The sequence below is a fragment of the Caretta caretta genome, chromosome 1, assembly GCF_965140235.1.
Source record: "Caretta caretta isolate rCarCar2 chromosome 1, rCarCar1.hap1, whole genome shotgun sequence".
NCBI classification, from domain to species: domain Eukaryota; kingdom Metazoa; phylum Chordata; order Testudines; family Cheloniidae; genus Caretta; species Caretta caretta.
Window position 1 is genome coordinate 11,152,003 of NC_134206.1, and position 16,925 is coordinate 11,168,927.

Genomic DNA, 16,925 nt, shown 5'->3' on the forward strand with positions numbered 1-16,925 from the left:
AGTTTGCCTCCCTCATTCAGTAAGGGGCCCACACATTCCTTGGCTTTCTTCTTGTTGCCAACATACCTGAAGAAACCCTTCTTGTTACTCTTGACATCTCTGGCTAGCTGCAGCTCCAGGTGCGATTTGGCCCTCCTGATAACATTCCTACATGCCCGAGCAATATTTTTATACTCTTCCCTGGTCATATGTCCAACCTTCCACTTCTTGTAAGCTTCTTTTTTATGTTTAAGATCCGCTAAGATTTCACCATTAAGCCAAGCTGGTCGCCTGCCATATTTACTATTCTTTCGACTCATCGGGATGGTTTGTCCCTGTAACCTCAACAGGGATTCCTTGAAATACAGCCAGCTCTCCTGGACTCCTTTCCCCTTCAAGTTAGTCCCCCAGGGGATCCTGGCCATCCGTTCCCTGAGGGAGTCGAAGTCTGCTTTCCTGAAGTCCAGGGTCCGTATCGTGCTGCTTACCTTTCTTCCCTGTGTCAGGATCCTGAACTCAACCAACTCATGGTCACTGCCTCCCAGATTCCCATCCACTTTTGCTTCCCCCACTAATTCTACCCGGTTTGTGAGCAGCAGGTCAAGAAAAGCGCCCCCCCTAGTTGGCTCCTCTAGCACTTGCGCCAGGAAATTGTCCCCTACGCTTTCCAAAAACTTCCTGGATTGTCTATGCACCTCTGTATTGCTCTCCCAGCAGATATCAGGAAAATTAAAGTCACCCATGAGAATCAGGGCATGCGATCTAGTAGCTTCCGTGAGCTGCCGGAAGAAAGCTTCATCTACCTCATCCCCCTGGTCCGGTGGTCTATAGCAGACTCCCACCACTACATCACTCTTGTTGCACACACTTCTAAACTTAATCCAGAGACACTCAGGTTTTTCTGCAGACTGGGAGTGCACGAAGTAAAGGAAAAAACTGACACACCCTATTTCAAATACACTGTATTGTGCAGGAAAGCTTTCAGCATCACTGCACCATTACGCTTCCCACTGAGAGTAACTGTAGCACTGGCTGAAAATGAATGAAAATGAATATAGGGCTGAAAATGAATATAGGGCTCAGGAACGATGCAGGGGATTAGTAAAACTATGCAGCATTCGATTATATTTCTGGGGTCAAGAGTAAATCTTAACTCAGACTAGACACACAGCTGAGAGATGCTTGGATGAAAACCAAACCCTTTGTACAACAGACCTGTTTCAGTAACAACCTTTATTAAGTTCATTTAATGTAAATTAGACAATACCTTTTACTCAACTAACCAAAAACATAGAGGATGTTGCTACATAGAATCATGCTCTTCAGGCTACAGAAAACAAGCATGGTAGAAACAGACACAGGCATGAATTCAAACCAAATTCAATTCATATAAAAATAGAAGGGTCAGAAAAGAATAGTTAAAATAAATCAAATATAGATGTAGACTGACATGCCTCCTCTTGACAGCTGCCAGAATTACTATGACAGGCGGCTTTACTGAAACCCTTTAAGGTTAAAAAACCTGGGTTGTTTTGATATAAAATAGCAGTGCTCCTCAATGATTTTTAAGTTTTCTTTGTTTTATAAAACAGACGCTCCGGGACGCTCTAGCATCCTTAAAGGCCCCAACATTGAATTGTTTGCACCTTTGGACTTTGGGTATTGTTGCTCTCTGTTCATGCGAGAAGGACCAGGGAAGTAAGTGGGTGAAGGAATAAGCTCCCTAACATCTTGGTGCCGATGACTCACTCGGATGCATCGCATCAGATAGGTGAGTGGCAGCCTGTAAGTCCCCTTCCTCAACAGTCCGCACAGCTGCTTGGAGGGGGTATTGCGAACTCTCGTGATGGTAGTTGCGGGTTCTGGCAAGCCAGGGTAAAGGATTTTTTGGATAAATGGATAAGGAAGAACCAGGGCCCATACCAGGTGCAGGGGTCAACCTGGGATGAGATTAAAAAAGAAAATGGAGTAAGTGTTCGGGGACCCAGAGGGATGGGGGTGGCTAAGGAGCCCACCCTCCTTGATATATGGGTAGTGGAAGAAGGTTCCTGCCCATGGGGACTGAATGCCTTCCAGGGAAAGGAGACACTTCAGTCTGCTTCTGAGAGGTTTGAAGTAAGGGCAGCATTATGGGAAGCTGCCAGTAATCTTTCAAGTTTGGTGCTGCTTCAGCAAGGGCTGCTGAAGGGTTGTAAATTAGTTAGGGGTGGTTAAAGATGATTCGGCACAACAGGGTTTAAGGTCAAAAGCAGAGTTAACAGACTACCTTTAGAGACTGGAGCTGGGACTTGGTCCTAGGGGAGTGGAGAGAAAGAAGGCGAAGGAGCCTACTCTTGGCTCAGAGCTAACTATATCCTTTTCTTCCTTCTGTTCTCGGTTTACTTAATTTGCTGCTGGTAGCCTATACTTTAAACTGACCTGACAGGCTTAATTGGTTTCTTTCCACCTCTCCCCCCTGCCTTTCCACACTTTTGTTTTTCTGAAGTTTTAATGGAGAGTACTTTGGATACTTATGTGAGATGTTTTGGGGTTTTTTGGACAAAGCATAAGGGAGGTCTGCTGTATTCCACTGGAATTTTTGGAGTAAAAGATCCATGGGCATCCATGGAGACAAATGTTTTACTGCCTCTTTGAACAGTCTCAAAGTAAAGACAGCACAGGTTAAGGCAGCTGTGTGGCAATAATTGTACTTGGTGGCTAAGTTGTTACAGACAAATTGCACTACCTTAAAGAACTAAATGTAGGAGTAAGTGATTTAAAGAAGTGAGTGAAAAGTTACAAATAGCTTTTGCAAAAATTGATGATACAGGGTTTGCAGGAAAGTAAACATTTGGGAGTTGTGGAAATGGTAAAGAGTAACAGTTGCGGTGTTACAAGAAGGTTTCAGAGTAACAGCCGTGTCAGTCTGTATTCGCAAAAAGAAAAGGAGTACTTGTGGCACCTTAGAGACTAACCAATTTATTTGAGCATGAGCTTTCGTGAGCTACAGCTCACTTCATCGGATGCATACCGTGGAAACTGCAGCTGACTTTATATACACACACAGAGAATATGAAACAATACCTCCTCCCACCCCACTGTCCTGCTGCTACGTAAAAGAATAAATGGACACAAATCAGATGTCAAGAATTCTAACATTCATAAACCAGTCGGAGAACACTTCAATCTCTCTGGTCACGCAATCACAGACATGAAGGTCACTATCTTAAAACAAAAAAACTTCAAATCCAGACTCCAGCGAAAAACTGCTGAATTGGAATTCATTTGCAAATTGGATACTATTAATTTAGGCTTAAATAGAGACTGGGAGTGGCTAAGTCATTATGCAAGGTAGCCTGTTTCCTCTTGTTTTTTCCTACCCCCCCCCCCCCCCAGATGTTCTGGTTTAACTTGGATTTAAACTTGGAGAGTGGTCAGTTTAGATGAGCTATTACCAGCAGGAGAGTGAGTTTGTGTGTGTATGGGGGTGGGGGGGTGAGAAAACCTGGATTTGTGCTGGAAATGGCCCACCTTGATTATCATGCACATTGTAGGGAGAGTGGTCACTTTGGATGAGCTATTACCAGCAGGATAGTGAGTTTGTGTGTGTGGTTTTTGGGAGGGGGGTGAGAGAACCTGGATTTGTGCAGGAAATGGCCCAACTTGATTATCATGCACATTGTGTAGAGAGTTGTCACTTTGGATGGGCTATCACCAGCAGGAGAGTGAATTTGTGTGGGGGGGTGGAGGGTGAGAAAACCTGGATTTGTGCTGGAAATGGCCCAACTTGATGATCACTTTAGATAAGCTATTACCAGCAGGACAGTGGGGTGGGAGGAGGTATTGTTTCATATTCTCTGTGTGTATATAAAGTCAGCTGCAGTTTCCACGGTATGCATCCGATGAAGTGAGCTGTAGCTCACGAAAGCTCATGCTCAAATAAATTGGTTAGTCTCTAAGGTGCCACAAGTACTCCTTTTCTTTTTGGTGTTACAAGAAGGAAGTTTTTGTTTAATGATAAAACCCAGTTATATAAATGTAACTGTATGTGCAACTCCGTGCAGTCACATTGGATGGAAGCTTGGTAATTAAATTATCCAAGGGGGTCAGGCAGAGTGGCTAATACCACCACTTTGCTTCTGTCCCCAGAAGCCTTTACAGCTATTCTGAAGGAAAATAGGCCCTTTTCCCACAGAAATGGTCTATAAGGGACTGCTGCAGGCAGCAGGCGGAGAGAGAATCTGATCAAAATTATTTGACTATTGGGTAATGTAATCAAAATCACTAAAGGATGTAAAAAGAAAAGGAGTACTTGTGGCACCTTAGAGACTAACCAATTTATTTGAGCATGAGCTTTCGTGAGCTACAGCTCACTTCATCAGGATGTAAGGGGTTTCTATTGGAACTTAACTTGGCTGCCCCTGGTTGTGTCTACTTGTACAAGATGGAAGTGTAATCGGGGTACAGTTGTGTAAAAAAGAGTAATCACAGTGCAAGGAATGTTAGGCAAAAGAGAATTTTGTGTGTGTGTTTGTACAGTGCTCAAATCTGAAGCTGTGTCTCAGCTATTACCTGAGAATAAATTTAAAGCTTGGTACAGCAGAGAAACTATTGCAAACATGGTCTGTTGCACAAGAGGGGAAACTGAGGTATACCACCTCATGAATTTCATAAATGACCAGTGAGTGGGGTAATTCACTAGCCTGACTGTAGAACAAAATAAGGACAGCCTGGAGGTAATTCTTCTGTTTTTCCGGCAATTAGCAAGGAAATTTGTAAAAGAAAGTGGTATTATTATTATTATTAAGCAATAATCTGTCCCCACCAGGGGGGTGGGGATTGTTTCTTTTGTTTTTCAGACACTCTACAAGCAAGCTGGCGCCAGTGGAAAAATAACCCACAATACCATGGATCTGTGTTTTGTGTTTGTCTGTGGTGTTTATCTTGTTGCTAGCATTGTAGTGTTTTAATGAACAGAAAATCTCATGATACGGGTGGGGGATGGCTTCAAAAGGCTGACCGGGGGAGGGGGGGAGATGTGTATGGGAATGCAAAATGCTCAACTAGGAGGCCAGCACCTGTGTAATCGCTACCATGATACCTGGAAATGGAACAGCAACTAAGGTGGTCCCTACAAGCCCTATGGAAATAATGAGAAGGGGAGGAGCTCACTGGGAATCAATGGAGCGGTGTGTAAAATAGTGTAAATCAACAGAAGATGTTTGGATGTGCCCCTCTCCTATGACTATAGAGGAGCAGGATCAACGGCCTATGCAAGGAGTGGACAATTGGGTGTCCTGTGTATAAGGTGTTTTGCTGGGAATGTACATATTACCGGGGGCACAATTACACCAGCCCATAACCAAACTACATCCATCTATATGCTGCTATCTGGACTTTGGTGCACAAATGGATCTGTGAATATTATTGCTGTGAATAATCAAACCAGGGCATACTGCCAGATTCCATGCCAAGTGGTTAAGCTGGTTTGGACAATATCCCATTTCTCTGGAACATTCAATGGACTTATGATATGGACAAAAGCAAGCAAAGCCTGCAGGGGCAGCTTGTTGCAACTGCCAGCAACTGGACACATAAGACCGTGACCCTGTCAAAGGAGGAGAGGCAGTGTTTTGGGGGTGTCTCGGATGTTGGACCATACTGCAGTGGTCAGGACTCGGTGTCACTGTGGATTTTGTATTGTTAACTGTACTTGTGTTATGTTGCATATGGAGACAACCTATAAGTAGTGCAATAAGCCCTCCAAACCCTGCAGTGCACTAGACAACCTGGACCCAACCTTCTCGGGCCCACTATAATGGGAAGTCTGGAACACTAATTGGAATAGGTGTGATATGCCCGTACGAGAGAAGGTGCAGGGCACTATACTACACAAGGGGCAGTGGGACAAATGGAATATCGACACCTTCCACCTTGATGCCTGGCCCTATCAGGAAATGTGTTGCTATATGTCCTAAGCTTTTCCAGGGATACCTGGGCAGGAGGATCCCAAAAGAAAAAGAAAAAGAAAGGGGTGGAGTGTTAGGATATAGATATTCAGGCCTGTCTGTAAAGGCCCATACTCTAAGAATTTAGGTGTATTCTTATCACTTATCTAGTTATAGAGGTATAGAAGACAGAATCAAAATCACTGTCTGCCGGTGTAAGCTCCTTCTCTTACTGTGACAGTCTGAGGCCCTGTTCTTAGGCTGAGATCTCTGGCTAAGCAACAGAGGCAGCCATAAGCTGGGAAGCGAATGGTCACATCCTCACATTCCAACCTAGTCACATTGAAAGAAGGTGCTATTGGGCTGTTAGGAATACAATCCTGTCCTGATTGTGCCTGTCACCTCCAGAGAAAGGGAAGTGCCTAGAAGATGTAAAAGGAAATTGAGGTTGATAGTTTAATTTAATTGAGGTTGTAGGAGTAAGTGATTTAAACTTAGTCTGATAGCATCCTGTCTGGCAAGAACTCACTTATCAATAGCTGGGATGTGAAATCCTCACTTCTGTATTGTTTTGTCATTATAGTTCCCACTTTGCCATTGTTTGTCTGTATAATCTCTCTGTCTGGTTCTGTGATTGTTTCTGTCTGCTGTATAATTAATTTTGCTGGATGTAAACTAATTAAGGTGGTGGGATATAATTGGTTACATAATCATGTTACAATATGTTAGGATTGGTTAGTTAAATTTCAGGAAAATGACTGGTTAAGGCATAGCTAAGCAGAACTCAAGTTTTACTATATAGTCTGCAGTCAATCAGGAAGTGGGTGGGTGTGTGGGGGTGGGGGGAATGGGAACAGGGAATGGGGGTGGGGAAATTGGAATCATGTTTGGCTAAGGGCAGGAATGGGAACAAGGACACAGGTGTAAGGCTCTGTGGTGTCAGAGCTGGGAAGGGGGACACTACGGAAGGAAACTGGAATCATGCTTGCTTGAAGTTCAGCCCAATAAACACCGAATTGTTTGCACCTTTGGACTTGGGGTATTGTTGCTCTCTGTTCATGTGAGAAGGACCAGAGAATAAGCCCCCTAACAGTCTCTAAGGTGCCACAAGTACTTTTCTTTTCTTTTTGCAGATACAGACTAACACGGCCGCTATTCTGAAATCTGTATACTCCAGTGTGCAATAGAACATAGTAATGCACTTTTCAAGCCTCTCCACAACTCTGGCTCTAACATAGCACCAAGGATTCTTCATTAACATAAATACTAACAGTGTAGCGGTTTTTAATTTTCTGAAGATTGGTTGCCAATATATCTTGGGTTCAGTTTTAATAAATAAATAAATACAAAAGTACTGCCTTACCTTACCGCCTCTTATTTAATTGAACTGCTAATTCTCTATGGCCTTATTTGCACTTGGAGATTCTTTTGCTATCCCCAAAATCCACCTGCAGTGAGTTATGGCTAGGATTTTCACTTTTGTCCTTCAACTTTATAATCTACCTTTGGCCACTGAAATGCACATGGAGTGATTTCAGAATATTTCTTCTCTTTGGCTTCTGACAATCAGTTGTGCTCAATTTGTCGTTGCTTGGAGAAGCTTGCTTTAAAGATTTTGTAAGGAGAAAGTGTAGTAATGTAAAATCTGTCAGCCTTTAGAAAATTTCATCAATGCACCTATTTCAGTTTTATCTTTAAATGCAACTTTACAACAACAATATGAAAACCAGAGTACAGATGCACTGCAGCATCTTTTCAAAGTGAAACAGCTCATCTGTCATAATCTTTCGTGTATACACAGCCACCACTACCAGTCCACATCAAGGATCATAGCCACCAACCAAGACACAATTCTGCAGTAAGCTCTGTGCAAGTGCACCACTGTGCTGGCAGAGCCAGTGGTTTGAGCATTAGCCTGCTAAACCCAGGATTGAGAGTTCAATCCTTGAGGGGGCCATTTAGGGATCTGGGGCGAAAATTGGGGATTGGTCCTGCTTTGACCAGGGTGTTGGACTAGATGACCTCCTGAGGTCCCTTCCAACCCTGATATTCTATGAAAACAATAAGTCAATGGGATTCCTCACATAGGTCAGCACATCCAGAATTACTGCAGTACCACAAGTCAAACAAGTTTTCTCCATTTGCTGTTCAGATAGAAGCTTTGCAGTCTTCTGCTGCTTGACGCCAGTATAATAATCCCTCTTCTCAGGCACAGAATGACACCCAGATTCCCATTATGAAAACTCTCCACTTACCCACCCGAGAACTTAATATCACATATAGCCAACACCGATAAAGTTAGGACTCCTCCACTGAGCATGCTCAAGTAATCAGACATCCATTAGAGCAGGGGTGGGCAAACTTTTTGGCCCGAGGGCCACAACTGGGTATGGAAATTGTATGGCGGGCCATGAATGAGCGGCTGGTGTTGCGGGTTCTGGGGTAGGGCTGGTGATGAGGGTGCAGGAGGGCTGGGACTGAGGGGTTTGGAGAGTGGGAGAGGGATCAGGGCTGGGGCAGGGGTGCAGGAAGGGATCGGGGTGCAGGCTCCGGGTGGCGCTTACCTCAAGCAGCTCCCGGACGCAGCAGCATGTCCTTCCTCCGGCTCCTATGCGGAGGCGCAGCCAGGCGGCTCTACACACTGCCCTGTCCACAGGCACTGCCCCTGCAGCTCCCACTGGCTGTGGTTGCTGGCCAATGGGAGCTGTGAGGGCAGTGTGTGGAGCCCCCTCGCTGCCCCTACGTGTAGAAAGGACGTGCCGCTGCTTCCAGGAGCCACACAAAGCCCCGGCATGCGCGGAGCGGGGCAAGCCCCCGACCCCACTACCCAGCTGGAGCAGGGCAGGCCCCAGATCCCGCTCCCCGGCTTGAGCTTGAGGGCTGGATTAAAATGTCTGAAGGGCTGGATGCCGCCCTCAGGACGTAGCTTGCCCACCTCCGCATTAGAGGGTGTAGGCTTTGCAGGAGCTAACTAGCAACAAACGTGCAGCTGGCCAATAGGAGTATAAGCATTTATTTTTAAATGCTGATTGAGAATTTACCTCCCAGACAGATACCCGCTCATTATGCACATTACTATGTCTTTCCAGACAGAGAGATAAATCCCTCCCTTTAGGCCCACATTTTTTTATTTAGTTGCTCCAAACCTTAACTAGATGTACTGTCGCCCTGGAAAATTCCTCAGGTGTGAAGCCAGTATTTGATCCTCCAGGTTCATATTAAATGCCTTCTGCATTGCTCTCCACAACAGGTTCTCAGACACTATGGTGGTAGGGGCCTTATAAAAGGATATCATATCTTCAGTGAAAGAATCTTGTTTTCATACCACTATATAAAGTCACCTAATGAAAACAGGCAGCCCACCTACTCACAATTGAGGTTGGGACCCTATAGTGAGCTCCCTGTGGGAGATGTTCTGCTCAAAAAAATCCTGTTCTGGGACCCCTTTTTGAGAAGTCTGTACATGCCCAAACTCAATCTTAGGAGATCAAAGGGAAAATAAAAAGAATTCAGAAATCAAAAATGGGAACAAGGAGAGAGGGGAAATGCCCATAGCAGAATAGGCTAGTGTTTCATTTGGTCAAGTATGTGGTCTACAGATGAGGAGGAGTGAAGACCAAAAAAACCCAGAATGCTGTTGTATCTTGTAAACTTGAAAGAGCTAATTTCTCAGCAGTAGAAAAATGAGACTGGGATCAACAACAAAAAAATGATAAGAAAGAGGAAACTGAGAAAAAGTACACGAGAAGAAAAGGAAACAAATGGAAAAACATGATGGAAACAGAATTTAGATTAGTGAAAGTTTCCTTTGTACAAATGCCAATGTGTTATGTTATCTTTGGGAACCATCCTACAGCTCTTAATCTGAGAGGAAAAAGGAAAAGACAATATTAGCAAGCTAGTGCTATTTAGCCTGGAGTCAAATGGTTGCCTATTGTTCCTCTTGGGCACTGCAGATTCACGGCTAAGGTGGATGTTTCTGTTGGCCACAGGCAGTTGCAGATACAATAAAAAGCCTAAAATGATAAGAGTCCAAAAGGCTGAGGGTTTTTAGGGCTCCAGGAAACTGGTTTTAAAATGGAGACAGCAAGTATCTGTTTACCATGACAATGCTATGGGATGACAGCTTCACAGAAGTAAATTAATCATGTATGCGCAAGCATGTTTTGCTTTGTCTTTGGCCAAAGGAAAGAAATCATAATTAAGGAGTTTAAAATCACAACAAACCACAAAAAAAGACATACACACACACACACATAAAGATTCTGATTAATTAGATTTTTTAATTCATTATATTCATTTTGATAAAGATGTCATACTACATCTTTTTTGCTTTTGCAGCTCTTATCCAAATATTTTTCCATTAAAATTTAGTATTTAAGAAACCTGTTTTTAATGTTCTTCTATCTAGCATCATTTCAGGAGGGAAGAACCAAAATCCTTCACATTTTACCTTCATGCTTTGTTCAAATACATTCATTCAATGAGATGTTTGCTGAATAAGGCCTGATGTTTGGATTTTACGATGTTGCACTTCGGGCTGCAGTTGCATAAGAATTCTGGAAATCAGGCACTAGCACAAAGTGTAAACAAAAGTAATTTTGACACTTTATTTCGACGGTCTAAAATTAAAAGTGAAAACTTTGTAAATTAGAGGTTTTAAAAATTCATTATTAATCTAAGGTGTTTAGTAACACAGGTCAGGAAGCTTTTTAAAAAGCAAACAAACAATTTTTAACCTGACAATGTATCTAGGAATTACTCTGTGGAAGTTCTATGCCCTGTGTTATACAGGAGGTCAGATTAGATGATCACAATGGTCCCTTTTGGCTTTAGAATCGAATCTTTACATGAAAAATTATTAGCCAGATAATCCACAATACTGGATCCTGACTACATCCTAGAATTAAATTTTAGTGTTTTGTGAAAACTAGGATAATTGTGCAGCCCTTTTGGTGCCTCGTTCTATTTTTAAAATTGCATGCTGAACTCCAATCTCTATGTTTAATGTTGAAGAAATGACATAAGTCTATCTTTACACATTAGTTTTCTAGATTCAGAAAGTCAAGACAAATAAGAAGTTACAATGGCCTCACATAATGCAGTGTAAATATACTTTAGGAACATGGATAATTATATTGTTTTTAAACTCCTTTAATGCCAATACAGGTATTCGCAAAAAGAAAAGGAGTACTTGTGGCACCTTAGAGACTAACCAATTTATTTGAGCATGAGCTTTCGTGAGCTACAGCTCACTTCATCAGATGTTTACCGTGGAAACTGCAGCAGACTTTATATACACACAGAAATCATGAAACAATACCTCCTCCCACCCCACTGTCCTGCTGGTAATAGCTTATCTAAAGTGATCATCAAGTTGGGCCATTTCCAGCACAAATCCAGATTTTCTCACCCTCCACCCCCCCACACAAATTCACTCTCCTGCTGGTGCTAGCCCATCCAAAGTGACAACTCTTTACATAATCAAGTCGGGCTATTTCCTGCATAGATCAAAGTGACAACTCTTTACATAATCAAGTCGGGCTATTTCCTGCATAGATCAAGGTTTGATCTATGCAGGAAATAGCCCGACTTGATTATGTAAAGAGTTGTCACTTTGGATGGGCTAGCACCAGCAGGAGAGTGAATTTGTGTGGGGGGGTGGAGGGTGAGAAAACCTGGATTTGTGCTGGAAATGGCCCACCTGTTGATCACTTTAGATAAGCTATTACCAGCAGGACAGTGGGGTGGGAGGAGGTATTGTTTCATGATTTCTGTGTGTATATGAAGTCTGCTGCAGTTTCCACGGTAAACATCTGATGAAGTGAGCTGTAGCTCATGAAAGCTCATGCTCAAATAAATTGGTTAGTCTCTAAGGTGCCACAAGTACTCCTTTTCTTTTTGCAATTTATTTGAGCATAAGCTTTCGTGAGCTACAGCTCACTTCATCCGATGAAGTGAGCTGAAGCTCACGAAAGCTTATGCTCAAATAAATTGGTTAGTCTCTAAGGTGCCACAAATACTCCTTTTCTTTTTGCGAATACAGACTAACACGGCTGTTACTCTGAATACAGGTATTCTTCATTTCTTGTCCCAAGCAGCTGTGCATGTGCTATTAAGTAGTTGCTAGGTTTCAGGTGACTGCATTCAGTACTAGCCAACATATTCGCTTTACAAAGAGTTCTTACAATCAGTGAAATTTGTAAGAGCTTTGATATCCCAAAATGGCCAAATCCTGCAAAAGTTTTTCTCATGTAAGTAATTCTGGCTTCAGCGGGAGACAAGTCTTTGCAGGATCAAGCCTAACAATGGAACTCTCATACCAAAACAAATTAATAAGCCATTTAGTCTGTTATCACAGACAACAGCGAATACTCAATACTTCAGATGAAAGCATTTGTACACTATAAGGCATCTAATTATTTGATACCCTTGGATACTCTGGCTCATTAACCTCAGCTGGTGGTGAGCTTGTGCCATGAAGTATTATAGCCTTTATTTTTTTTCTTTACAACACAATATTCTACAGTAGTGTATTCCTTTAGGTTAGTTACGCATTGCATTAAAAATATGTTTGCCATTTAAAATTTTTGCCTTTTTCATACTGAATGCCCCCCTCAGAACCCGTCAATCACCACAAAGAGTTTCTTATGTTGCTCATCTACATTAGGGCCAGATTAATTCCATCTGGGATTTAACTGAAAAGAGAAACCACTGAAGTGTTCGCTTCTCCACATAACGCAATGCATTCAGTAATTTATCGGTCAATCAATGCATCTTCCCCTTAATATCTTCTCATAGGCTACATTATGTGCTAAACAGATTACAACACAACATAGTGTTTACTCCCATCTGTGATTCCAGGACCTTCACATGCCACATTCCTCCTCCCATATATTTTTCAAATGACTTCTCTCACCCTGACCCCTTGTTGCATGAGAGCTCAGCTCACCACCACCTGAGCAGTGGGACAACCTCACAGAAGGAGCATCGGTTACTGGGCAAGGGATAGAGGGAGAACTGGAATGAGATGTCATGAGACCAGATCTGACACTTATTGGTAAAAAACAAGAGAGATGAGGAAGAGAAACATAACCAAGTGAAAAGCCAACTAATGCCAAATTAATGTGTCCTCAGAGGGAACAGAGACACATCCCCCCCACCACCACCCCACACACACACTGTGGTCGTGTTTGTTTGTTTTTTAAATGTCTTAAGACAGCAGTGGCCAGGGGTGACTAATATACACTTTTTAAGGAACAGCAAAGTGCACCTTAGTGGGATAAAATCTGCACGGGGTGGGAGGATGTAGCCCTCCATCGGAGAGCTATCGGCCAGTACTGCCAGCTATCTGACAACACTGCCTGATGCCCTTTTGCGCAATCCAGTGGCTCCCGGAAGGCAGACACGCCGTCGAGAGCACACAAGAAGTCTGCTCCTACGGGCTGTGATACTTGGGTCTAAGCCTGGATGGTGGGGTTTAGTGCGGTCTGCTTGGTGGGGTCGGTGACTTTTGATTTACAGGGGTCAGGCGAGACATTATATTTTCCACTGAATGCATCTGATGAAGTGAGCTGTAGCTTACGAAAGCTTATGCTCCAATAAATTGGTTAGTCTCTAAGGTGCCACAAGCCCCCTTTTCTTTTTGCGGATACAGAGTAACACGGCTGCTACTCTGAAGCCTTCTGGTAAGAAGCCCACCCCCCCCCCAGCAGCCCCCCGGCGCACACACCCGCCCCCCAACAGCTCCCAGGGGCGCGCGCGCGCGCACCCGCCCCCCAGCAGCCCCCCGGCAGCCCCCCGGCGCACACACCCGCCCCCCAACAGCTCCCAGGGGCGCGCGCGCGCGCACCCGCCCCCCAGCAGCCCCCCGGCGCACACACCCGCCCCCCAACAGCTCCCAGGGGCGCGCGCGCGCGCACCCGCCCCCCAGCAGCCCCCCGGCGCGCGCACCCGCGCACACACACACACCCGCCCCCCAGCAGCCCCCCGGCGCGCGCACCCGCGCACACACACACACCCGCCCCCCAGCAGCCCCCCGGCGCGCGGACACCACGGCTCAGCCCCGGCCGCGCCCGGGCAGGGCACACGCGCACACACACCCACACACACACCCCCGTCAGGGGGCTGCCCGGCTGCCCCCCGGAGGCCGGCGGGGCGGTGTACCCACCTTGTCCCAGCTGAGCCACTGCCCGACCGCCTCGTCCAGCTGCGCGTCCCCGGTGCTGCGGGCGATGAGCAGGTTGGAGTTGACATCCCCGTCCCCCATGGCGGCGGGTCGCACGAGCGGCGGACGCTGGGGACTCACCTGCCGGCGGCCAGCACGGCCCAGGGCATCGCCCGGGACGGGGTCGCGGCTCGGTGCCTCAGCCGGGGACTAGGCGGCGATGGCGCAGGGGCCGGGCAGGGCTCAGGCGGCGCGCGGACAGACCCTCGAGCGCCCTCCCGCCGCCAGGCTGCGCCGCCTCAGAATAACGGTCCCTCCGCTGCGCACTCCGCGAGCCCGGCACCCCCGCCCGCAACGGGCGCCGCAGCCGCGTTCCGGGCCACGCCCACCCCGAGCCAGCGGCACCGCCCCGGCGCGCGCGCGCGCGCGCTCCTGGCCCCGCGCCCCGCCCGCCTCCGACTGCGGCTCGCGGGGCAGCGTGCCCGTCCCTGTGCTGCCCCTCTCGCGGTGCCCCACGGGAAATGTAGTTCTCCCTCCCTTCTTTGGTCGAGATGTGGGAGGAGCATAGGGAGAGTAAGGGACTCCAGTTCCCGGCAGTCCCTGCGCGCTCGCTCTCTCCCGGGGTTGGGCGCTGCCGGTGTGGAGGCGGCTAGGGCTGACCCCGAGTGGGTGCCCACCACGTGTTCCGCTCTCGGTCAGAGACCGTCTCTCCAGGGCCCCGAGGCCCCTCGCGCAGCCGTGGCCTACTCCGGCTCCCACTGACGCCAGTGGCAAACCCCACCTTGGTGGCAGCCGGATGGAGCCCAGCGCACACACCTCCAATGATGTGCGGCCACCTCTGGGGCGGGGAGCAGCTGCTCTGAGCGCTAGCGAAGAGTTTAGGACAGGAAGTGTAGGTCACAGAGCACCTGAGTGGGCTCAGCGCTTGGCAGGCAGGATTCCAAGAGCCCAGCTGTGGAACTCGCTGTCAGGGAATGTTGTGAAAGCCAAAAGAACAACCAGGTTCAAAAAAGAATTTGATAAATTCCTGGAGCATAGAGCCTTTAATGGCTATTAGCCAAAATAGTCAGCGCTCTGGGTGTTCCTAAACCTTCAACTGCCAGAAGCTGGGGCTGGATAACAGGGGGTAGGTCACTTGATAAATTGCCCTGTTCTGTTCATTCCTTCTGGACCATCCAGCACCAGCAACTGTTGGAAGACAGGATACAGGACCATGGGTCTGACCCAGTAGGCCATTCTTATGTCCGGAAAAGCCACATCTTGAGCAAAGAAAATCCTCTCCAGTTGTTTCATCATTCCTTCTTTTTATGTTGGCTCAGAACACTCAGTAGCCAGCTAAGGAAAATGAGCATTTATTGCCAGTTACACTGTCATCTGTCCTACTTGCAAACCCCTAGAACATCTCTGTGATCCAAATAGACTGTTCTCATCCACCTCCCAGCAAGTGAGGAAAAAGCCCTTCATCTAAGGAATAAACCCTTTGTTCAGCAGCATTTCCAGCTCTGCCTCAGCTGGAGTTAAACCACCACAAAAAGAAAATTATAACTCACTGATGTCCCCCCCGCTCAGATTGAGTTTGTTCACATGCCCTATCAATTCCGCACTAAGCCATTGTAGTGATCACATCTCTGCAGCACATCCTTGCTTCTGTTTCCATAGTGATAGGAGGCACTGACTGCAGAGAAATGTGATGGTTTCAGTCTCTGGCCAAACCATCAGTACAGGAGGCGGGGATTGCGGTTTATGAGCTGTGCAGGGAAACAAAAGCCTGACCTGGTAATGTCAGTCTAGGGACTGGTTGAAATCAAGGGAGATAAAATACAACGGGGATATCACAGTTGTGGGTGTAAGAAATTCATGTGTGGGGGTGGGGCTAGAGAATGAGAGGACCAGGGAGGAGAGACAATGGAGGGATGCAGTGTGGGTGGAAGAAGAAGGGAACAGGCCCAAAGAAATGTGGGAGACAACTCAAATGGGAGGCAGGCAGCTTCAGTTAAATAATATGTGCCAGGATAACAACAGAGGCTATTTAAAAGCTTAAGATATAGGAGGGAGCTATCCATCCCATGAAAAATGTTGATCTAATTTTACAGTGGTTTGGACCAGTCTCAAGGATTTTGAGTCAGCTTCCTGAGACACCCTGTTTTCTGGCTGCAGGGTGAATTGATTCTCATTCAAGGCAATGGGAGTTGGTACTCTGTGGCCTGAGGATTTTGGTCAGCAGAAGTCATAAATCCCAGGGGAAGCCATCACACGCACGCTACAACCAACTTGACAACAGTTAGGCTGCTGGTGTGCTGAGAACATTGCCTGTCATTCTGACTTCTTGTGCTCCTCATCTGTTTATATCTATCTGTTGTCTCTTGTCTTGTAGTTAGACTGTAAGCTCCTTGGGGCAGGGATTGTCTTTTTGTTCTGTGTACTACAGTGGGGTCCTGGTATGTTACTAGGACTCCTAGATGCTACAGTAATATAAATAATAATAATAATAATAAAACGTTTTCCACTGTAGGAAACTCCAGAAATCTAAACTATCCCTTTCCCTTGATTTCTTGCTCACAGAGCCTGGGGTGACACACCTGCACGTGACAATCACCTGGAAAACAGAATGTCATTTATAAATAAAACGACTCAATGGAAGAGGAAAACTCCGGTTTATTTTTACTTGCTCCGTGGACATCTGGGTCTCACAGCACTTACCCACAGCACTGGATCTAGGGTCATGTTTGGAACTCATAGGACCCGTGCAAGTGTCTCTGATACTAGAATATGGCCCTTGGCTTTGTTAATAGAGCAATGGTTTCTTTTTTGAGAGCTTTGGATGTGAAGTACTGTGCACAGTTTGAGGCTCG

At 46.1% G+C, this 16,925-nt stretch overlaps 1 protein-coding gene across 2 annotated transcripts in view; it reads right to left on the reverse strand.

The window, feature by feature from the left end:
* PGM2L1 (phosphoglucomutase 2 like 1) overlaps positions 1-14,444 on the reverse strand; it is an 80,390-nt gene extending 65,946 nt beyond the window's left edge. Inside the window, exon 1 of one of the 2 annotated variants that reach the window (XM_048838834.2) lies at positions 14,077-14,444. In XM_048838834.2, the coding sequence (XP_048694791.1) occupies positions 14,077-14,175 (99 nt within the window). In that variant the 5' untranslated portion in view covers positions 14,176-14,444. The remainder of the gene's footprint in view (positions 1-14,076) is intronic. The other variant, XM_048838843.2, reaches the window with a different exon arrangement.
* Between the last annotated feature and the right edge of the window lie 2,481 nt (positions 14,445-16,925).